At 36.2% G+C, this 24,008-nt stretch overlaps 1 protein-coding gene across 6 annotated transcripts in view; it reads left to right on the plus strand.

Annotated features, from left to right (window-relative positions):
* Nucleotides 1–24,008, plus strand: part of LOC107657998 (type II inositol 3,4-bisphosphate 4-phosphatase-like) — a 175,434-nt gene that overhangs the window by 30,751 nt on the left and 120,675 nt on the right. For 3 of the 6 annotated variants that reach the window (XM_016446372.1, XM_016446371.1, XM_016446370.1), the window contains exon 3: nt 14,470–14,549. In XM_016446372.1, the coding sequence (XP_016301858.1) occupies nt 14,470–14,549 (80 nt within the window). Of the gene's footprint in view, nt 1–828; nt 860–8,524; nt 8,779–10,291; nt 10,440–14,469; nt 14,550–24,008 lie in introns of those variants that run through there. The other 3 variants (XM_016446375.1, XM_016446373.1, XM_016446374.1) reach the window with 3 other exon arrangements.

Below are 24,008 nucleotides of genomic sequence, written 5' to 3' on the forward strand. Positions count from 1 at the left end.
TAATAAATGATCTGTGGGGTATTTTGAGCTGAAACTTCACAGACACATTCTGGGGACACCAGAGACTTATATTACATATTGTAAAAAGGGGCATAATTGGTCTCCTTTAAATAATTAAGTAATCTTGACTAAACATTACTTACAATTTTACATTTTGTGCCAATAAATCAAAAACTTAAGTCTGTGTAACTTGTTTACCTACAAAATTTGTAAATTTAAGATTTCAAGTGTTGTCAACTCAAAATCCCAATTTATTTAAACGGCTCACTCTGGCCTTTATTTAATGTGATTGGCCGTGCAAGCAGTTGGCAACAAGAGAACAAATGCACTGATTGGTAGATAATTACAAAAGGCGGGTCTCTTCATTTTGTCTGTAAAAAGAAACAAAAACAGATCTCTCTGGATCTCAGCATGTTCACCAGTTTGACTTCATTTGATACAAAAGTTTTTGTTGAGACTTCACAGAGGTTTAGATGTTAAAGGGCACCTATAATGCAAAATCTACTTTTACATGGTGTTTGGACAAATGTGTGTTGGCAGTGTGTGAACAACAATTTGTTCAGTAAACCACTGTTTAATAAAAAAAAGAAAAAAGAAGCACTTTTATGCTTATTTTTTCCGTATCATTTCTGTTTCAGTGAAACATGTACTGTACATGCACTAACAATAGTTTTGTCCATGTTTCCCTCCCGTAACTCCCCCTGTTGAATTAAAACTGTCCCTCAGAGGGAAGCTGTTGGATTGGCCCTCCACACCTCCAGAGGCCTGAGGTGACTCAGAGTTCAATTTGATTAGCTCTTGTCCCGTGAGCCGCAGTCTGGGATTAGCGGGAGTCTGGAGCGGGACGTACAGCTGAATGGTGAAGTAAACCAGGCACATTCAGATATCTACATCTTATTACTAATTTCTCTGTGATACTCGATTCTGAAATATTTTTTTAAACAATGTTAAACTGCCTAACTGACTGATTTTTGACATAGACGTGCTAGTTTCATGTCTCTCGTATCACTTTGCGGTCTCTTTCTTCTTGCATAATGGAATAGTTTCAGCTCAAATCAATATTTCACGCCTATTTATTTATTTATTTGGTGAGAAGAAGTCTAATAAGCCGGGTAATGTACAGTCAGATGGATATTCTGGCAAAATAAAGCCCTTTAGGGTGACCTGCGATTGATCCGGATCCCCCTGTGGGAGTTTGTTTTGTGATAGTGACCTGCTGATTGAACATCATATCTCACTGATGTACTCATGAGTCTGGCTCCTCTGGAAGGACAGTGAGCCTCGCTTTGGCCTTCTGTTTGTGCACAGTGAAAATGAATGATGAGGTTTGTGTGCGCTTCAGATTTGAATTGAAAATGCATTTTAAATTCCATCCAGGTCGATTGAAATTACAATTGAGTTTTCAGCTGCTTGTTTTTTGCTTGAAAATTGTGAAGCGACAGCTGATTCGTAATAGTGAGTGGAAGTAGACAGGTGCTGAGCCTGTGGCAGTTCTATATGCAAGCATCAATGTCTTGAACTTGATACACATTTTGCTATAAAGTTCTTATAGTACTGTAGCTTTATAACTTATAGCACTCTTTGTTTTCAGTGTGAATTGCCCATAAACATGTTGTCAGCATAATTTCAATAGATGATACTTATAATTAATAAGTGAAATGCCACCTATTGAAATTAGTATTTATGTATATTTTATCATATTTAATAGATAAATTTGATATTAACATAAGTTTTATTTACCATGATGGAAATGTTAATTTTTATTACACCTTATTACACCTGTTTTTACGGTTAATTATATTATATATATTAATAACATTTTGGTCAATATTTATTTTTATAAAGTGACAAAAATGTGTATTTTGATAAAATGTGTTTTCAATTTTGACATAATTAAATTTAATTTAGTAACATGTTTAATCAGAAATAGTTTTGAAATTTATGTTTTGTCTTGTGTATGACTAATAAAATTCCACTGAATTGCAATTCAGTAAATTCCCAAATCTAAGTGGGTGGGTCTTAAACAGAATAAGCTGCTTATTCAGTTTGACGACCAAAAGTCTGTTCATGAATTGAAAAGAAGCCAATATTGACTTTAGTTCATCCCTGCTGGTGCAGTGGAGCAGATTGGCCTGTACTGGTCATGTGAAGGTTTGGGGCGAGCATGGTCATGTTGTGGAATGACTCTACACTGCTGGTTTTCCTGTCTGTTACGAGTTGTTAACCATAGTAAGTTCGGTTGTGGATTGATCTGCTGTGTGATGATTTGATTCAAAGGCCTGCCGCTGTTTATACAAGTTAAGAAGCATTATAGTGTTTGTCGTTCAAGCTGGTAGGTCACTCTTCCGTATGGCTGTGTTTGTGCTATAGTACATCTGATGAATCACACATATTACTCAGTGGAAAGTGTGTTCAAGCTGTGCTTCTCTGTTGAGATTTTATTAAGCTGTAGATTTACTTATAATCTTCTGTTAAGTAAATGCATGTAAACATTCAAGAGAAGGTGTGTATCCTCACATGATCCCGTTGAAAAAAGAAAATGCCACGATGCAAAAGAAGAATTTTCATTTTCTTTATGCAAAATATGCATTATTCTTTTTTTCAAAGCACTGTTGATGTAAGTAAACACTAGTCTAGACAGCACTGGCCTTCGTGAGACTGAGTTTGAGATCTTATGACTGTTTCTGTCCATGTGTCATGTTCAGTGGGAATTACATCAGGTTATTAGAGGAAGTTCAGTCTCAGTCGCTCAGATTCACCTCAGGATGTTTTGCTAGTAAACAGATGCGCATGTGCCTACAGTGTCTTAACAGATACTAGTGTAGTATGACCTGTGTTTTGCTCTCATGACTCTGTGTGTGTGTTTTAGAAGTTGCTTTGGTTTCAAGGTTGTTTACAGTAAAAGAAAAAGCACTCCGGCAGGTCTGAACCCGACCAGATTAACCTTAAACAAGCATGCCTGAGATACTGAAATTCTAGCCTAGCGATGTGTGACCAGTAGCTCTCAGATATCTGGATTCATATGAATTGGCCAGTCACCATTTGGTTTGCTTTAACATGCAGTTTTGTCTTTTTGGTCTTACAATTCAGTTGACATTCATTGGTTTCTAATGTGTCCAGTGGAATTCAACAATAAATTTCTATTTTTTAATTAAGTTGATTCATTTTTGGTTTGTAATTGTGTGTTTGTTGCTTGTGCATCATTGCAACAGGTTTATGTATAGGCCTAGTAAATTGAGCAAATGTTGGCGTGAAACCTCAGTGTGAAGATGTAGGCTAAAATGAAACGCCTGTGCATGTAGTATTTTTGTGACTGATGACACCAGAAGATGTGATCCGTCTGTTAAGTCTCATCTGTTTTGTGTTTTAAACTGTTTTTGCATCAAAGATAACTATAGTAATGCAGTTTTGTGTAGCTTTTATTAGGTACCGCAAACTCTTGTTCAATTATGGTTAATATCCACCTTTTTTTCAGACCATTAGTCATCAAATGATCTGCAAACACTGCAGCTGTCATAAAAAGGAGATGCAACTTTAATTTAACACAGATGAAAAACCAGCTCACTCGTACATTGTCATTTCAAGGTCATCATGATTCAACCAAAAACTGGTGATGTCTGAGTGGTTAAGTTGTTTACTCTGTAATTAGTCCATCCGTTCCCACTAGTCTGACACATTTAGACGATTCACTGGCCAATCACAGCACTGTGGAGGCACTGCCACCTCTCATGTGACCCTACACTGGTATTTTTCTACTACTTTAACCCCAGCAACATTAATAATCAAGTGTAGCGTTAGTTCTGGCAGGTCACGTTAGTCAAGCTCGCATCAGCTGACTCTCAGCTGATCCCCATCTACCTATGGGAATACGACACCCATCTAAGCATTCCTATATAAGGTCCCTCAGTATTATCAGCGGTTTTCGCATTGCTCAATAGCTAATTACCCTCCTCCATCCCCAACTCCTCCTCTGTCAGTCGGGATTCAGTCTTCTGATTCTCCTTGAATCAGACTAATTCTAAAATGTGTACATAAAATGATTGAACTTAACAATATCTGCAATACATTTATGTTAGTTCTGTTCTGTTTACCCTGGGGGGTTATTGCTGCTCTCCCTGCTCTCATCCATGCTAGGCTGCATGGAGGTGCAGGGAGTTCTTGCCCAGAACAGAACCATACTGCCAATCCAAACTGTATGCTAATTGTCAATCATCTTTGACGATAGTGGTCCTGACAGAAATCATTTATTAGTTTGAATTCTGGTGTATTTTAAAGAAAATATGCAATGTAGGAAACACAGAATCACTTTTTTAAAGACTGTGATGATGTGTTTCCACAGTTATTAACTAGGGATGCACCGATACCACTTTTTCCAGTACTCGCCCGATACCGATACTTTTATTTTTGGTACTTGCCGATACCGAGTACCGATACCAATATTTTCACTGCATCTGTACATTTTTAAAATATTGGGTACGGAAACCAAAAGAGTATGTATAATGTTAGTTGGTTAACTTCATTTATCAAATAGATACAGTCTCAAAAATTATATCTGGTCTCTGAATAATTTTTGGTTTGACTGTGCATCCTTCTGTTATTTTCACACTTAATTATGTCCATTAAAACGTATTTTACACGTTTTTGTTACTTTCACTGTTAATTTTTCTCTCTCTCTATGGTAGTCTACATCATCTTTAATTTAATAACATTAGAGCTGCTCCATTGCAGCGGCTTAGTACTGTAATCACACGATTTGCTGTAAAAATGCAGGGAACCACTCGCTATAAATCTCCTAACAGTGATATTTTTTATAAATAGAAGTCGCGTTTTTTACATCTGAAACGTTCAGCGATTTATTTTCCAAAGCCACTCATATAATGCAGAAACACTCATGAAGCAAGCAAAACACGCGAAACGCGCACACGTATTTGTACTGGTGCAGAATGAGAGGACAGTAGTACAGCCTAGCGCATTTCACACAGGCTGTTAGTTTCACTTTCGCCAGAAAGTCGTGTATGCTTAAGGGTAAAAATAAATGACGTTTATAGTGAATGCCCCTATAAATTGTCTTATATTTACGATTTAGTTTTAATCCAAATTATGCGTGCTAAGTGAGCGAACTTTCCAGTGATGTCTGTGAGAAAGGGATATTCACTCGATAAGCTCGGGCATCTGCGCCGCAGCACGCTCAATCCACTTAGCGTGATTTGCTTACCAGCTGGCGCAAATCAGCTATACAGGCATTAATACTGAATGTTTTATATTCATTGCATACATATACTTCGTAGACATCTTTAATCTCTAATAACTCCATTCTGCTGTCTGTTGTCGGTGTTTCTTTGTCTGAATATGGCACTTATCACATGCTGTGTGGTATCGGCGTTTGGTATCGGGGCATTTTAACGAGTACAAGTACAAGAGCTCAGTATCGGGCCCGATACCGATATCAGCATCGGTATCGGTGCATCCCTATTATTAACATTAGCTGCGTCCCAAATGATGCACTATACACTATGCACTTGTATGTACTTAAGCACTATGTACGCAACCATGTAGTGTATGAATTATATACGGATATTTTGTCATTCATAATCTGAGTCTGATAGCCCCTCACCCTTCGCTACGTAATTGAAGCTGCGACAGCTGAGTGAATGAATTGTCCAACATTCCACACTTCATTTTTTCAGTTACTTAAATCAGAGGTCCCCAACCACCGGGTCGCAAGAACGTTTCTGGGAAAAATGTGTATAGATATGACACTCTGTTATTTATTTATGTTAATGATTGTTCTAATTATTCTGTATTTTCTTTGTATGCAATTGATATGGAGTAGCAATTTGACAATTAATGTTAAATAAGTAAATGAAAGATTGCTCTGATCTGTCACATATTAGGAGTTAAACGGATCGCAGTTGATCCGTAATACGTACGGATGAGACCCTACCGTTCAGCACGCACGTCATTCGCAGATTAATTTGCCAATTTACACATACAAGCAATTTTAAAACACAAGAAGAAGAAACGAAAGAGAGCTCAATTCTTTACTCACGCGCTGTTCTCGCACACAATCAAAGCGCACACAAGCATAGAGACGTGTTTCAGACAAATACCGTGTTGCGTATACATACACATAAAATTAGCCTATGTCAAAAACCCATCACGGCATTGTCATTCTCTCTGCTTTAAATATTTTTTTTCTTGCTTATCCGAAAAAATAGTCCGATCTGTGACAAAAAAAACAACACAATATAATGCATTGAACCACTATATAATGCTATTATAATATTATATAATAGCCTAATATATATATATATTAGGCTATATACCCCACTGTCCAGCCGGTCCATGAGAATATTTTCCAAACGTAACCGGTCCGTGGTGTAAAAAAGGTCGGAGACCCATGACTTAAATAAATCATCCATGTATTTAAAGTGTACTTTTTTGGAATTTTCAGTGTGAACACACTACTCATACTAATTATACTACAAAACGGCATAGAATAGTGCAGGGGTGGCGAACGTCGGTCCTGGAGAGCTGCAGTCCTGCAGAGTTCAGCTCCAACCCTAATCAAACACACCTGAACAAGCTCATCAAGGTGAAGGGTTACTAGAAAGCTACAGGCAGGTGAGGTTTTATCAAGTCTGCAGTTCGCCACCCTTGGAATAGTGCATATGTACGTGATTTTGAATGCACCTATTGTAAATATAGCTATTTTTAAAAATGTAATGTAAATTTATAACAATATGCTTTAAATACATTTTGTGTTATAATACCTATATGTATTACACTTTGTGTTATATTACCTTTTATTAAATTACAGAAAAAGGGTTAATGCTGTTGTGTAGGGGTGGGCGATATGACCAAAATCTTATATCACAATATGTTTTTATTTCACGGTAACTATATAAATCACGATATAGTTGTTTTTGCTTTAAATAATGTCTTTATGATATCATAGTTTTTAAAGCCATGGAAATATCATAATTCTTATCACCAGTGTCAATATTTAAGAAAAACAACAACTAATATTAGCCTAAATTTAAAAAAAAACTCGAGCTCATTAAAGACAAGTAGAAAGTCAGCCGTTAAATAAGAATAAAAAAAGCTAATTACAAGCAATAGGACAAAAACTACAGTAGAACAAATAAATAATAAATGCTACATTGTATAAGTAATCGAATGTACAAAAACACTGCATATTCTTCACTGTGTATAAATATATATTTCTTCTTATTAAAGTTACAAAAGTGATTTAGTCAAGAGTAGTGAGAGATTTTCTCTCTTTTGTTGTTTGATTAACATGAATGACAGAAGGAATATTAGACTGCTGTCACTTTAAGAGCTGCCCAGATCCAATTACTGTTACACGTGTGTTTTCTTTCTCAGCTGTTTGCTTTCACTTAAGACCTAAATTACTGTTTACGAAGATACTTGCAAAGACGGGCATTTTGTGTGTATTTAACCGTTCAAGGCCTATAAAGCTGCAAAAAGAACTCTATGAGCACCGTCTGCATGTTCCTCTCTGACAGCGCTCAGAAACAGTCTCTCAGACAGTGCGCGCATATAGCAAAATGAGTTCTCTTTCGCTGCGGATTGCGTTTTAATAACTTAAAATCACTTGTTTTTAAACTGCAATGCTTAAAATGTGCGAAAACGATAAGTTTTTGTGACTACATAGCACAGCAATGTCACGTGAGCATGTAACTGCGATAGAGACGATAGTCCAAACTCTAATTTCTACCAGTTAATCATGTCTGTCGGTACATCGCCCACCCCTAGTGCTGTGTGCTGTTTCTACTAACGGCTGAGGGAGTCACAGCAAATTTGACGTCTTTTTCTCTTCTAACCATCATAATCTCAATTTTTTTTCTTTCTTTTGGAGCAAATGGGAAAATTCTATTTGTTGTAGTTTCCATTCACCGCTGTATAAGTTTACCAAACTATGACGACTTCTGGATCCGAGAACCGCGAAAATGTGAAAAGCATCCATTTTTGCGCAGCTATGCAGAAGCTGTGTTTGTGTTGTTATAAACACGCTTACTAGATAAAATATGCCTTATATGGCATTTAACCTAATGTTTCTTTCGCTTCAATTATTTTATCATTCTATATACATTTTTGAAGAGCCGCGGCCTCCTTTTTCTCAGAAAACGTGGCTCTGATGCATGTTTGTGGATTAGCTGTAAACCTGTAAAACTGTAATTCCTCCGACTAAAGAGCAAACACACGCAAACATCCGACTATATGGACCATACACACACACACACACACACACACACAATCAGCGTCTATCTCTGTGTGTTAATTCAAGTAGCTGTTGAGTCACTGACCCCCGTCTCTGTTTAACCCATGTGAGGTGTGTCTGTTTCTCTTTTCTGTCTCACCTACTTTTGCAGTCGCTCTCTGTCTCTCTCTCTCACAGTGTGTGCGCTCTTGTCTCTCTCTCTTTTTTCTGTTCCTTCCTTAATCTCTGAGTATTACACACCTCCCCAGTCTTACTCCCTCCCCCTTTCTCTCTCTCAGTGTCTCTGGCGTGGGCTCAGATCTGCAGTGGTTTATTCAGTCGCTCAGTCGTGTCGTGTCGCCGCTCTGTGTGCTTACTGCATGCGCGTGTGTTTGCTCGCCCGGCTGGTATGCGCAGACGGGAAGGAGGCTGCAAATGTATCCTTAGGAGTAGATGCGGTCTCGTGCAGCAGCCCTGTGAGGTGGTTCTGCCCCGCGACGGCTCTGCTAGGACACTTCCTCTGGACCTCCGAGTGCGAGCGCTACTCTTAACAAGTGAGTCTGCTTTCAGGATGTCAACATGCAGCGTGTGAGTGTGTTTATGCAGGTGCGGATCGTCTTAAGGGTTCTTGTTTGTCAGCGAAGTCAAATGACCCGAACGCAGGGGTGGGATGGACTGATTGCTGCTGGACTGACATTGGTGTGATCCGTGTGGGAATTGTGTGGGAAATAAGTGCATTTGGGGATTTGGAGTGTGAGACGTGTCATCTTTGAAGAGCCAGATGTGTGTTTGTTGTAGTTTGGGGACAAAATGGTCCCCAGACGTGAGCTAAATGTGGCAAAATCTCCCTTTGGGCAGGTTATCGAATGATTTATGAATAAATTGCATGATCATTTTTGAGTCCTAGCATGCAGAAAGTTTCTTTAAGGTAGTCTGTAGTCGGAATTAGGTTTATATGAACAGCTGAAGTGTGCGGTATGTCTTCATTTAGACAGCAGGGTAAGCGTGCGTCTGTGTTTGTGTCAGTGTCATGTCTTGAGCATGCACACTTCCTCCGGTGACGCGGGGAGGGCATGATCAGAAGTTTGCATTTAGTCTCCGACACACAGAGAGAGAGAGAGAGAGAGAGAGTGAGAGTGACAGCGGCAGCTCATTATGAATGTCAGGAAACTTCACTTTTATCTTTCCTCTTTCTCTCATTTCACTCGCAAAGCAGAACAATGTTGATATTCCTCAGACATTCTGGCAAGGGTTTGTTCAACACTTAGTATTAAAATACTGGATTTATTCTGTTTGAACTCTTTAATGTTCTCTATTTATTAAAGCTTTTCTTTTGCCTGTAATTTCAGTGTTGGTTGTGCTAAATATGAGTGGTAAACTGGAATTACATCAGACGATATATATATTTTTTTTAGTGGTGGAAATATTACACACTATATATTATACGTTATATATATATTACACATTATTAACATTATATATATTGCACATCTATATATTACACATTATTACACATTATTAACACAGTATATTGACATTATTACCTAAATATTAACTTTATTACACAATATTAACTTATATTTATTAAACATTTAATTAAACATATTTAATGCATATTAAAAACATGTATTATTCACAAAAAAATTTAATATACATTTTTGTTTTTTAATATTAAAATTTAATATACATTTTTTTGTAATGCATTAATAAAAAATGCATTAACTATTGACAATATACATACATACATGCTGTTAATTTTATTGCTGTTATATATATATATAATCAAATTGGCGAAATATTGGCTGATTAAGTGGCCTGAGCAATATATATATATATATATATATATATAGCGTAAGTATTTTCGTAAGCTTTGTACTTTTTTTTTAATATTTGGGATTATACTTTTAAAATTTCCCATTGACTTGCATTCATAGAATCTTCAGCATTCCAAATGTATCCAACTGTGATGATGTGATTGCGATATCTATATGCACACTGATTGGTCTCTCTTGCATATATGTAACTCTTTATTGTTGTATGTGTTGTTTTCCATGTGCTGCTGGTCAGATCCTGGATGTGTCTGTGCTGCGTGACATGACAGCAATAAAGCGTCTCTGATGCGGCATTTCATTCACTCTGAATCAAAGACTAACACATACACTTACCTTAAACCAGAACACGTTTGCTGCCTTCCAAATGCTGCTGTTTCCTTCAGGTAATGCTTATCAAGTTTCATTATGTTCGTCTGCTTGAATGACGAGCAGATTGTCCTGCTCCTTCTGGCTATGAACTATAAAGCTGTTGGTGAAAATGAGGGGCTGCCTCTCCTCTTTTTCTCTGTGTTTGTTTGTGTGTAGCACATTTATTGCTGTAACAGGTTTTTAGATGATCTGTTTTGTCTGTAGTATAAATGGCTTCAATAGCTTGGGGTTTTTTTCTAGCTGGTGTTTTTTTTTTGTTTTCTTGGGTATCTATATACAGGGGTGTGTGTGTGTGTGGTTTTGCTATGTTGCAATGCACCTGAGAAGCTGCTCTATTAGCGTGAAAGCGCTGAGGAAGGAAGTGTTCGTGTAGAAGAGGTCAGTGTAAAGGATGCCCTTTAAAAGCAGAAAAATTCCTCCACCAGCAGTTGGAAAAGTACACGAGATAAAAACGCTCTCGCATGTGACTCATCTTGAGACTGAGACTATTTCTGCGGTGTTGTCTGGTCCTTCATGAGTCGCCTCAGAGCTTCAGCACGGAAAGAAGGAAGGAAGAAAGAAAGACAATACAGTAAAGCAAAAACCCTTACGCTGCAGGTGGTTTGTTATCAAGATTTCACACTGTTGTGAGTGTGTTTGTTTAAAAGTGCTCTAGGGAAAAGAAAAGCAAGAGAAATATGCTTCTAGAGTAAAGTACAACAGGACTAAAGGCCTTCTGGTGTGAAAGATCTTTTTGAGTTTTGCTATTTGCTTCAATAACACTTAACAGAAACTAAAACCACTTTCCTAAACACCTACCTGTCTAAATATATCACAGATATAGTGGCCATATCAGTAAAACAAATGCTTGCTAAAGGTCTAAAGGTTGATTTTGATGTTTGATTCATGTTGCTTTTGAGAATCCCTGATCATATATTTAATGATTTTCAGTTTTGTTCAAGGTGATAAAATCAGTAGTTTTTCAGGAACTGTTGAGTAATAAAAGTATATGGGGTAGAAAGGCGTGAAAAACACACTTTGGCCAAAAACTTACAGCAAAAGAATACAAGAGATCTCATAAAATGAGAGGTTATAAAATGCCAGAAGGAATTAAATAAACTGAAAAGTGGTTACACACTTGTTGAGGTGGTTATTTTCGCCTTTTGTACTTAAATGTTGCTGTTATTATTATTATTTTTTCTATATTTAAACTATTTGCATATGATGCTGACATGTACTGCACCAGTATCTAGAATATATATCACTATAATGTGTATTTAAGGCCTTTTGTCTGGAGCCAAACTAATTCTACTGTTTTATTTTACTGTGTTGCTCCCTCAGTATTCAATATACATTTGTTTTTTGTTTTTTTAAATGATCCAATTGACTTACAGTAGTCAGGTGATCTAAATGGAACTGCTTGAACAGTTGCAACCAGTTTTATTTAGTTTATTTGGTTTATGTAGAGATATATGCAGACAACTAGTCTCAGTGGTTGCATTAGTTTATACTTTATCTCTTCAGTCTCTGAAACCAATTCTGTTGCACGGACAGCGTTTTTTCAGAGTTGCATGACTGATCTTTTTCTCACATTTAGCATACTGTTCAGAGGGTTTTGTGGAGTAATGACGCCTGAGATTGTGTTCCTCAGGCACTGCAATCTTTACAAAAGAGACATAGACCAAGAAGAGCATTTGTGAGTGTCTATAAGGCTGATACTTCTGAAGTGCATGTAGAGGATTTAGCTATTATCTCTTGTCTTTGTCAATACTGTGAATTGGCCCATAACCTTTTCAGCACATGTAAAACATCAATAAATCACTACTCACTCACACTGTTTTAACCTCCTGTGTAGTGGCTGGTGACCTTCTTATTTAGCTGAATTGAAATGATGATGATGCCAAACCAATTCCTGCTCAGGAAAAAGCACTGTTGTTCCCAATTACCCCACATCACTGTCAGAGCCAAACCATACGCCGTATTCCCACGTATTTCATCACGTCAAGCACAAGATCCCGTCTTGATCTCTGACAACACTTTGTCTCGGTAAACACCATACGCGCGCCTTCACGAGGAAATCATTATTTAAAAAAGACAAACATGCAAATGACAGGAACGTTTGGCGACATTGCGTGCCACTTATGTTATGTTTTTTTAAACTTGCAATTAAATGTACCACATCAATATATAAAAAAAAACAAAGAGGAAGAAAATATATTCCTTTTTTTTTAATACATCCACATCATGAAATACATTAAACATTACACGACGCCATGGTTTCCCTGACTGTAATTAATAGTTGATAAAAAGCTAATAATGAATTCAGTCATAAAAGTGTAAAATAAAAATAAACTATTTTATATACTATCAAAATTAAACACTTGAACAGTAAATATGGAACTGTTTGTTTACCTGCATGTCGATGTGACCGTTAATCAGAGAACTTGTTAAATTAGTGAAATATATTAACTTTCTCAGGTATATTTCAAGTGAATGCTGTATGTTTTTGTCAAAGGCAAAGACTGTAAAAAAGGTTTTGACTGACAAAAATGTTTGGGAATCCCTGCATTACATGAACACACATTAATAAACATGAAAGGAAACTTTTAAATTAACTTCTAATTTATCTAATTAGAAGCATTTTAAAATGTGATACACTCTATTTACAAGTATTTAATTTTTGTAATCTGATTACATAATCCAGATTACATGTAATCAGTTACTACCCAGCTTTGTATATGTATATTTATATGTCCGAACCAAGGGAGAAACAAACGCTCCAGACCAGCCAGGTGTGAAAACGGCACAAAAACTCTCAGCTCCATTTAACTCATGTATAAATCAGTTCCACAGCATTTCCAAATCAGAGTCTGTTTTGGCTTCCACAGAGTCTTTACAGTGAAGAATGCAGCACAGTAATTAATTTTTGAAAAATGTCCAGGGGTTCCTGTCTCTGTCTTTGTGTGTGTGTGTGTGTGTGTGTGTGTGTGTGTGTGTTGTAATTACTAATTAAGGCTGCATAGAGGGCTGCATGTCCTTGCTATGACCGGTTCTCTCTCAGTGGAACAAACCAGAGTGATGAACACATCCAGTCCACATTTATGTCTGTGTTTTCTCATTATGTTGCTTGACAAAGCAGTTGTGTTTAAGCTGCTGCATCCTTCTGAGACCAGACATTTCTGAACCGTCACTCCTCCTAGAGCTTTCAGTGTAGTCTGTCGGCCTCCGTCAGTGTCTGTCTGTCTGTCATGTCATGCTTTTAAGACAAAACTTTGCTTTTTCTAGTTCCCTTACATCATTTTCCTTTTCTCTTACTCTTCAACTCCATTCCTGTTCCTCTAGCAATCTGTCTCTTGTCCCCTCTGTGTGTTTGTGTGTGTATTGATGGCTTCTTTCCTGCACTTTGTGTTTATTCATGCTCACTGCCGCTGCTGGATTCATGCATAAACACACAAACATGTTTCCAGGCCAGGAGCAGATGATTACTGTGTGACAGGAATTAAAATATTCCCTGCAAACCATCATATCTATCTATCTATCTATCTATCTATCTATCTATCTATCTATCTGTCTGTCTGTCTGTCTGTCTGTGTATTGTTCTATCTATCTATCATTCTATCTGGCACTTGTTCCATCCATCCATCCGTCATTATATCTGTCTGTATATCATTCTATAGTTTTCTGTTTGTAAAGCATATGAATCTTCAATCACTTCAAACTTTTTTTTTTCTTTTCAGGATTCAAATATTGTCTTGAACTTTTATTTTCTAGTTAAACATTACACTTATATTATTTAGAATTTCATTTAATTTTGATTCTGCTTCATTACATTCAAAATTCACATTGCATTTCTATATTCCATTTGCTACCTCAATTCAAATACAGGAATTGATTTGGAATTTAAAAAGCAGCTGTAACTGAAAGCTGCAGTACGGTTTAGATATAGAGACGTCATTAATGAAACGCGTATGTAAGATGATCTCCGGATGTGTTTATCACATGTTCTACAGTTGGTTGACATCTGCATTCATGTCATGACCACATTCTCCTGTGTTTTCTCTTTAGAGCAACTTCTTGGGAAGTAGCAGCTTCTCTGTGGCCGATCTCCTCCAGTCTAAGGACCAGCAGCTTTCTCTCAGCCTGAGGTGAGTTGCATTGTGGGCTGATGGGAGTTTTATCATTGTCTGCATCGCTGACTTCATTGAGGCTGCGCTGTGGTTTTTATATGTAAACTTCATTTGCTGGGTTTCGTGCTCATGTGATGAGCTCTCTGGAGGTGGATGATGTCAGGCACACACAGCTGATCAAACAGGACTGAGACTCCAGCAGAAAACAGGCCATCTACACCTGTATTTGGCACGTATTTAGTTGCCACACAGCTCGATCTGATTGTCCAATGAATGCACAGCTTGAGTTTGCATTGTACGGTAGGGCAGGGTGGCATGACGATTTATAGCATGGTAGATTTATGTTATTTACACATTGAGGAATGTGGAATAAAGTGAAAATGCGGAGCAGGACGTGTCCCAAACTGGTAAAGACATGTAGAGTTTTGTTGTTTTGTTAGGTGTAGAGAACTGCTGTGTCTTAAATGTGGCTCATCCATTGAATTTAAAGTCAAAACTGTCCAATGTTGTACAACCTAAAAGATTGTACTGTAGGTTCAAATCCCACAAAGTGTGATTCATTAACAGTGATCACCATTGTGCTCCTCCCAGTGCGCTTGTTCCTGTAAATGTACTGTAAATCATATTTAAGTGGCAATTAAATGACAAATTGGTATTCTACATTTTTACAGACGGTGCAGGCAAGACACATTCATATCCATAAGCATCTGCCACATGCCATCAGGGCCTTGAGAGAGACCTGGAAACCGACAGCATTGTTGCCTTGTTGTCGTTCACTAAATGATTCAGTGTTCAAACAGCTGCTTCGGTGGAGTTACTCTGTCCTGTGAACACAGACGCACTGGATCTGCTCCAAAACCTAGCGAGCTGCTTACGTAGACAGCAGTTACCAAACGGCTGTCTTCTAAGTTGGAGTGCTGTTTGCTGGGTTGCTGCCTATGAAGAGCGCCCTCATAAGTCTCCTTGACAGTAAAAATGAAGAAAGCTTGCTGCGTTTTGTGTGTGAGATCATGACTGATAGTGTTGGGACTGTGAGTGACAACCGGAGGGATTCTCTGCACACTGCATCACACATTACAACATTAGTATTAGAGCTGGGCGATATAGCTAAAAAATGTATCAACTATATAATGTTTCATATCGTTCGGTATCGATAATTATTGACATTTTTTATAACCTTTTTTAAAACAAAGAGCAATAGAATATTTTTTTTATTTAACCACTGTATTTTAAAATTGTAAATTGGACTGTAATTTATTGAGACAAACAACAAATATTTTTTGTTTTCACAATCAAACACAAAATAAAAATTAAACCAATATCTCATTTCTAATGTTTTAGATGCAGATTAAATAGGTTTTAAGGAAACTTTTGTCTTTGTCTCCCGAGGCCACAGGAGGGCGCAGTGAGCAAAATAATAGCGCATTTAAATAGTCAACTCAAGGAAATAACTGTCTATAAAAACTGTGCATTACGTCTAAATTAACTAATAAAAATCAAATATAATTTCGTAAATTGCATAAACAATTATGAACAAAACAGTATCATGTATTTATGCATTGCTTAATCCAAAGAGCCAACGCGCCATCCACACAGATTGCATTTAAAAACATATGAGATGCAGTGAAAAGGAATAAACTTCCACAAATTCGTGACGTGTTTTCTGTTTTAACTTTGCATGGCTACATCTCTTGTGTGAGACGCGAGTGCAGCAGTCGTATTTGTCCGTCTAAAAAATGCGCTGAATATGCATTCTGTGTGAATGGCTTGGTTTCAGTTTTAACCTAATCAAGATCTTCTCCGCATTGAGCTTCTATATTTCTCTAATATTTTGAATGAATAACGCAGCAGCGGCGCGTCTCGTGGGCTAGACTAACAAAACGTTAAAATGCAACACGGTCACTTACATAATCATCACCGCATCTGCGCGCCACTGATGACACTCCCTGACGCACGCCTAACATTCAAATGCAAATGTTTATTTTAAAATTCGACTAATATTCATTCTTTATTCACAATCTCTTCATCACAGGCAGGCACAGCACTCAATTCAGCATGTGTTCGTGTTTGTGTGTGCTGTCTGCGTAACTCATATCGTTATCGAAGAAGGTGTACCGTCGATAAATATCGATACCGTTTTATCGCCCAGGCCTAATTAGTATTAATATTGATTATCGTTTCTCTTTATTTGGCATATTGCTCATGTTAGGGTATAGACACTGGCCCTTGCTTCTTGTTGTTTGTTCTGATGCGCTGTCGGCGGCTGGTTGTTCTTCGTGTCTCTCTTGAAGCTCAGAATAGCGTTTCTCTTTGGTGAGGAGCAGCAGAGGTACAAAAGGACTGCGCTGTCTCTTGTGTAATGCAGCAAGGCGTACAGTACATGGGGTGCAGAAGTCTGGGAAGGTATTTTGCCATATTGTAAAATGGTATAAGTTGGATTTGAAAATGAAGGTGAATGTCTTTGATTTGTGTCTCTTCTGCTTTAATTAAAGCTGTACTGGAGCTTCAGCATGCTCTGAGATGTTTCAAAGAGCATCTTGAGCTTCGATGGAAGAATGTAGGACTATCTGTAAGAAGTTTCCACCAATTTCAACTCAACTTTAAAAAAAGTTTGTTCACTTTGTTCAGTTGCTGCTTTGTTTCTTTTTTTAAGTTTAATTAAATTGGCTGTACAAGTCATTTCAACTTTCAAATTATATTAAACTGACTTAAAAATCGAGTTGAATCTCATATAACTCATATAAAGAGTTTGGTTAAAGTAATGGAAAAACATATGTTGCCATGACTTTATTGATCATACTTATTGATTTTTTTTACAGTGTATGAAGAGTCATGGCTCTCATTTACCTGAGCGTGACCTAGAAATAGTGTAGAATATGAAATATTTGTTTTGTGAGAAATGTTCAGAAATCAAAATCTTTATTTCTATTTAAATGCTACAACAACTCTTACATAATTTATGTGGACCCCCATATATTGTATTTGTTTATGCATTGCTTTTGGTGCTATTCAAGATAATTTGTATTCTGTCATCATTAATATATTTGAATATTTCATAATAAATCCAACAAAATATTGTATACTCGTAGCCAATAATTTATTGTAATTTTTATGTTCTCATTATAATTTTATAAATATTGTTATATTATATATTTTATATTCTTATTCAATGCATAACTGCAAGTTACATTTATAATGGAATATTTTATATTTTATTTTGATTTAGCTTTATTTTAAGGTGTCCTTGTTACAGTGTAATTATACATTTAGGTATTATTTAATAAATAGTATTATTTATTATTTAGTAATATTTGTTAACTACATGTACTGTATGGTTAGGGTTAAGATTAGGGTATATGGCTTAGGGTTACTTGCGTGTAATTATACATAATTTATTGTTATTATAATAGTAAGTACATGTAACATGTATAACAAGGACACCGTAATGTAAATCGTTACCTTGTTTTTTTGTACCATTTCAATTGCATCATTTGCAGTGTAGAAATGACTAATTTCTGATGGTTCATTGTGTAGAAATGACTCATTTTCTGAAATGCATTTGCAATATATTTCTTGCATGGGAAAAATACTTTCAGAAAGTTTCTGCTGAAAAAGTCGTTGGCACTCTTGAGCTCTCTATCTTCGATTGTTGATAATCAGCAGCACTCTCTGTTGCTGTCTGTGCGGTAAAGAAGCTTTTCAGTTGTTTTTGTTGTGCACACAATAGGAAAGCAGTGTGTGTTTGCGACTCTATTGCTCGACCCGGCCGAGACCTTTCACACAGTTGTCAACTCTGCTGCGCTGTGTTTCAGGAAGTCTTGTCTTTCCTCTCTTCGTCCCCTCGCAGGTCACCTTTTCATTTCTGGCTTATCTCTTCCTCTCTCTATATCATGACACATTCAGTTATTTATAGATCCTTATCCAAGCAGTCTTAGATGCAATAAACAGCGGCCTGCACTGGAGATCTTTGAGTCTTGAATTCAATCACTTTACAGTCCGAGTATTGATTGGGAGGGAGTTTATGGGTAGAGACGTGCCGTGCCCTGCCCATGGCGAATGAAATCTAGCGTCCTCTAAATGTTAGCAGCTCGCTCTTACTCCAAATCACATTTCTTCTTCACTAAATGAAAGTTTCATCATATGTGAGATCAGGGTTTAAGATTACTGATTTTGTATTTTTATCTGTACCTGGTGAATTTTTCTGACCATAATTATGAATTATTTGCATTATTTTGTAGTAGTATTACAGTTGTATAGTTGTCTTTCTGATGATCCAAAGCATCCAGAGTTCATCCAGCTTCTATTTTTGATTCACCTGCAAATAAATTGTGAACATTTTTGCACCATTCATCAATATTTAAAACTGTCTATGAAATTGTATCATAGCAACAAATATATTTGCAATTATTTAAAAAAACAAATTTGCATTATATATTTATAGCAAAAATATTTGCTTGTCATTTGCAGCATGAAAAATAAATGGATTGGTTTCACTTTGAAGCCGTTTTCACCCAGAAATTGCTATTTATTTTTTTACAAGGACATGACAAATAACATTAACCTTTATTTTATTTAATTTTAAAAAATTTTTTTTATTTTTTGTAAAATGTACTTTAATAATCTTAACCCCACAAATCACAAAATCATGAAGACCCATTCAATTTTGTTCTTCGTGTCTTTGTTTTGGTGATTAAATTGTTATTTGGCTAGTGACATTTACTTGATTTACCTGTTTATATAAATTATTAATTATTTGTGTGTATATATATATATATTTTTTATTTTTTATTTTTTTTTGATGATGATGAATTGCAAATTATTTTATTATTTTTTATGGTTACATATAATTATGAAATCTTTTTTAGACCTCTTGAATATTGACACTTAACAGCATGAATGTAGCATCACACAGAAGAGTCATTTCATTTCATGTGAGCATGGATGATTTTTCAAAAGTACCAGTCATTCTTTTATGAATAAATCTTTTTTAATAAAGGAAAAAATGGCTGAGTGCAGCTTTAATTTTGGACCCTGTGTGGAGTTGATTAAAAGTACACGGAGAACATTCAGAGGAGGAAGCCTTCTGGTGCACAAGTAGTGCTTTTCAAATGCATGAACTGAACTTAGTGATTGGCTACATCATGCTAGTAATGTTGCTATTGACAAGCCCAGTGATGGACGACCAGGAAGGCAGTTTATCTGATCTCTTCCCACGATGCTTTGCTCACCTCGCATAGCCCCGTCCCTTTCGTTCTAAACTGTTGAGATAAATGAGTAGCGTTAACCCTCATCTTATCGGCACTTAAGCGAGCATTACCTCAGCACGCCTTTACTCACACAATCATCAGGAAGGAAGTGTGCTTTGATGAATGTGTGTCTTTGCAAGTTCATTCAGGTTGCCAGAGAATTTCAGGAGAACGTGTTTAGAAGCATCTGGGGGCTCATTTATAAAGCGCATGTGTGATCAGAATAATTTAGTACGGTCGTATTTCAATTACGCGTCCCATAAACACCTTGTTTTGAGTACCTGCTGCAAGTGAATATTCATGCATATCTGTGAGACGCACAAGATCTCCGCCAGCTGGAAGATGTCAGGCGCGAGACAATCATTTACAGCCCTTATGAAACCAACATAAATCAGTATACAGCTGAATGAAGCGCGTGTTTGAAGGCTTACTGGCCTGCATTTCCTGATTCATCCTTTAGCCTCTTGTCTGCTGTTGTTGAAATGGAAATGAATGATTTGATTAAATTAGCCTGCTAAAATGCGGAGGAATAAATGCAGAGAGCAAACAGAACACAGTAGAGGGAGGAAAGTGTTGATGTCTTAGTTTGTTCTGGATTTATTAGCGTGTTACAGAAGCTGAACCTCTGTTTGGAATAAATGTCTAACAGGAATATGGACTGTGATTGGAAAAAAAAGTGCATTTAATCATTCATTAACATTAAATTGAACTTTTTTGCATACATTTTATATTGTGTGTTTTTTTAATAAACTTTTTAGTGCATACATATGTTTTATAAATTCTTTGTAGGAATATAAAATATAATTAGTAATATATATTTGTTTCATTTAGTAATTGCATTAAAATGAACAATTAACATTTCAAGTTGAGTTGTATAAATTAACATTTATGTATTATGAACAAGTGTAAAGGAACAATTAACAATTATTAATAATTCTGGATTAATAATAATTGTTGTTTTAATAAATTAATAAAAATGCTGTGGGACAAGGATTGTTTTGCTGGTAGTTCATGATACCAAATACATTAATTAATATAATTTAAAAAACACTAAACATATGTATATTATTGTTTAATTATTTGATAATTACTAAATAGTAGTTTTAATTTTTTTTAGTATGATGACAACATTCTTTTTTTAATTCTTAATGAATCTGAGCAGCCAGAATATTTGTATAATGATTAATAATTGTACAATAATAATGATAATAACAGTTAGTTATTATTATTATTAAAAATTACAAATTTTAAATTAATCTAGTTGTATATTTAAATGAATATAACATATTAACACCTCTCTCTTGAATCTGAGCAGATCAGAAATGTTGCATAATGACTGCAACATACTGTTTTGTTGCAAGGATGATGGTTTTCTACTTCACCCTGTCAGGATTCAAATATAAATGATATTAAAATTAATTATTAATAATGTTAGATTAATAATAATTGCCGTTTTAATAAATGAATAAATGCTGTGAAAACGTTTTTGTTGTTTCACTGGTAGTTCATGATGCATTAACTAATATAATATTATAGTAAAAATTAAACCTATATCACACTTCAGCTAGATAGTACCACACATATTTACACATTTACGCCCAAACACATTCACATTCAGTGTTGTTTCTTTATCAGTCTCTCTGCTCCACCCTCTGTGACCTCGGGTGGAAACATGTGCTGTGGTCAGTATAACTTTATTGCTTTGCCAAAACTGACCAGAATTACATCATAACTTGGTGACTTTGAGGCCCTCGTAAAGCCCGTTATGGGTTAGTGTTGATCTGGTGGTGTTAGTTTAGAGGCTGGCTCTTTAAAAATAAACCCCCCAAATGAATTTGTGCCAAAGTGCTTTAGAAGCACACCCTTTGATGCCAACAACAGCGTTTTCTCCCTTTGAGAAGTTGATAAGGCTGTTTATTTTGCTGTCCTGGCTATGATTATATGGTTACTTATTTTATTATGTGTATTTAATGTTGTTTTTCCCCTGCTGTCCAGGGCCTCATCAGAACAGGTTGCGACCCATCGGTTGGAAAACGCTGCATTAGACGCACAAACCAATGAATCGCTTTAAATGCTGCATGTAATTGTATTTCTGTTTGGTTTTCGCTAATGTGTTGCTTCAGTCCTTATAGACACTGAATTATGTGAAATGAAGCTTGAAAAGTGTCTTTCTCCGTTAACATTTTCTGAATAAATCAGTCTGTTGGTTTTGTCTGTGAAGTATATTCATGCATATGTCCTCGTCTTTATTTCTTTGCTGCCTTTAGACATGTGACTTTGACATGCACAGCTCTTTCTCAGCTCTACAGTTTCATGAGAATTATTTAAAATAATACAGTCTGATTTGAATATGTGCTTTCAAGGCAGCGCTGTATTCATATTACTCAAACATTCTGGTCAAGGATTGTTCTCTAAACCCAGTATTAAACTTCTGCAATTAATTCAGCCTCAACCGCCACTTTCAGTTTTCAGTCCATAACTTCAGCTGGGCTATTTTTGGTTTTTAACATTGTGGTTTAGAAGAAAATGTAAATTTAATAGAATGTTCAGTATTCACGATGGAACGACAGTGCTGATGTCAGTGATATTTGCATTCTGAATTGCGACAGGATTTCTTTCTTGCATGTATTTACATGCTGAACTGTGATCAGTCTTTTTTCTGTTTAACATCTGCAGAGTCACTCACATTGTGTTGATTCTCATACACAGCATGATGACAGTGTCAGACCAGCTCTGATGCAACATGTTGTTTAAGCCTGAAACCTGAACTTATTGGTAACACTTTACAATAAGGTTTCATTTGTTAAAGGAATAGTTCACCCAAAAATAACATATTGCTGAAAATGTACTCACCTTCAGGCCAACCAAGATGAGTTTGGTTCTTCATCAGAACAAATTTGGAGAAATGTAGCGTTACATCACTTGCTCACCAATGGATCCTCTGCAGTGAATGGGTGCCGTCAGAATGAGAGTCCAAACAGCTGATAAAAACACAAGTAACCCACATCACTCCAGTCCATCCATTAATGTGAAGCTGAAAGCTGTGTTTTTGTAAGAAACAAATCTATAATTAAGACATTTTTAACTTCAAATTGTTGCTTCCGGCTAAAATATGACTCCATAATTCATACTAACACTTCCTCCAGTGATCTCGTCTGAATCAGCAGAGAAATATGCACAGATCAAGCACCGTTTACAAGACAGCTCTGAACACATATGTTGGTGGTTGGTGGATTTTGATGTGAGAGGAAAGCAGGGGATGGACTTTTTCACTGAAGGAAGCATTATTATGGATTCTGAACACATATTTTAACCAGAAGCAGTGGTTTAAATTTAAAATGCCTTAATAATGGATTTTTTTCTTATAAACATGCAGCTTTTCACTTCACTAGACAGTAATTGAGGGACTGGAGTGATGTGGATTACTTGTGTATTATTGTGGTGTTTTTATCAGCTGTTTGGACTCTCATTCTGATGGCACCCATTTGCTGCAGAGAATCCATTGGTGAGCAAGTGATGTAACGCTACATTTCTCCAAATCTAATGAAGAAACAAACTGTTTCTTTAATGGTAAACATGAACTAATAATGAAATATACTTCTACAGCATTTATTAAACCATTTTTTAAACAATTAGTTATACATTTTTTTTTTTCAATTTGTATATGAAAGTTGTGTTTTTAAGGTTGGTTAATGCACTGTGGACTAATGCAAACAAACAATGAACAATTATTATTAACTAACATTAACAAAGACGAATAAATGTTGTTACCAACTTACTTGAAACTGTTGTGCTATTTTTTTGCCTCCTTGCAAGCACTGCCGTTTGTTCAGGAAATGCTTGTCTTATTTCCATCTTGATGTTTTTAGTGCTTAGACAGAACTGCAGGATTCGTAATTCAGTCATCCTAAACTCTCTGAACACTGTAGCAAGCAAATGTATATGTATATTTGTGCTCCGTATACTGAGAATAATCGGAGAACGACTTAAAGGGGTCATATGATGCTTTTTTAAAGATCATTATTTGGTGTATTTGGTGTAACAGAATATGTTGACATGCTTTAATGTTCAAAAAACACATTATTTTTCAAATACTGTACATTATTGTAGGTCCTCTATGCCCCGCCTCTCTCAAACGCTTCGTTTTCTACAAAGTCCCTCCTTCCGACAAGCGCAGTCTGCTCTGATTGGCCAGCTGACCCAGTGCATTGTGATTGGCCGAACACCGCAA

The sequence above is a fragment of the Sinocyclocheilus anshuiensis genome, unplaced genomic scaffold, assembly GCF_001515605.1.
Source record: "Sinocyclocheilus anshuiensis isolate Anshui unplaced genomic scaffold, SAMN03320099.WGS_v1.1 scaffold471, whole genome shotgun sequence".
In the NCBI taxonomy this organism is placed as follows: Eukaryota; Metazoa; Chordata; class Actinopteri; order Cypriniformes; family Cyprinidae; genus Sinocyclocheilus; species Sinocyclocheilus anshuiensis.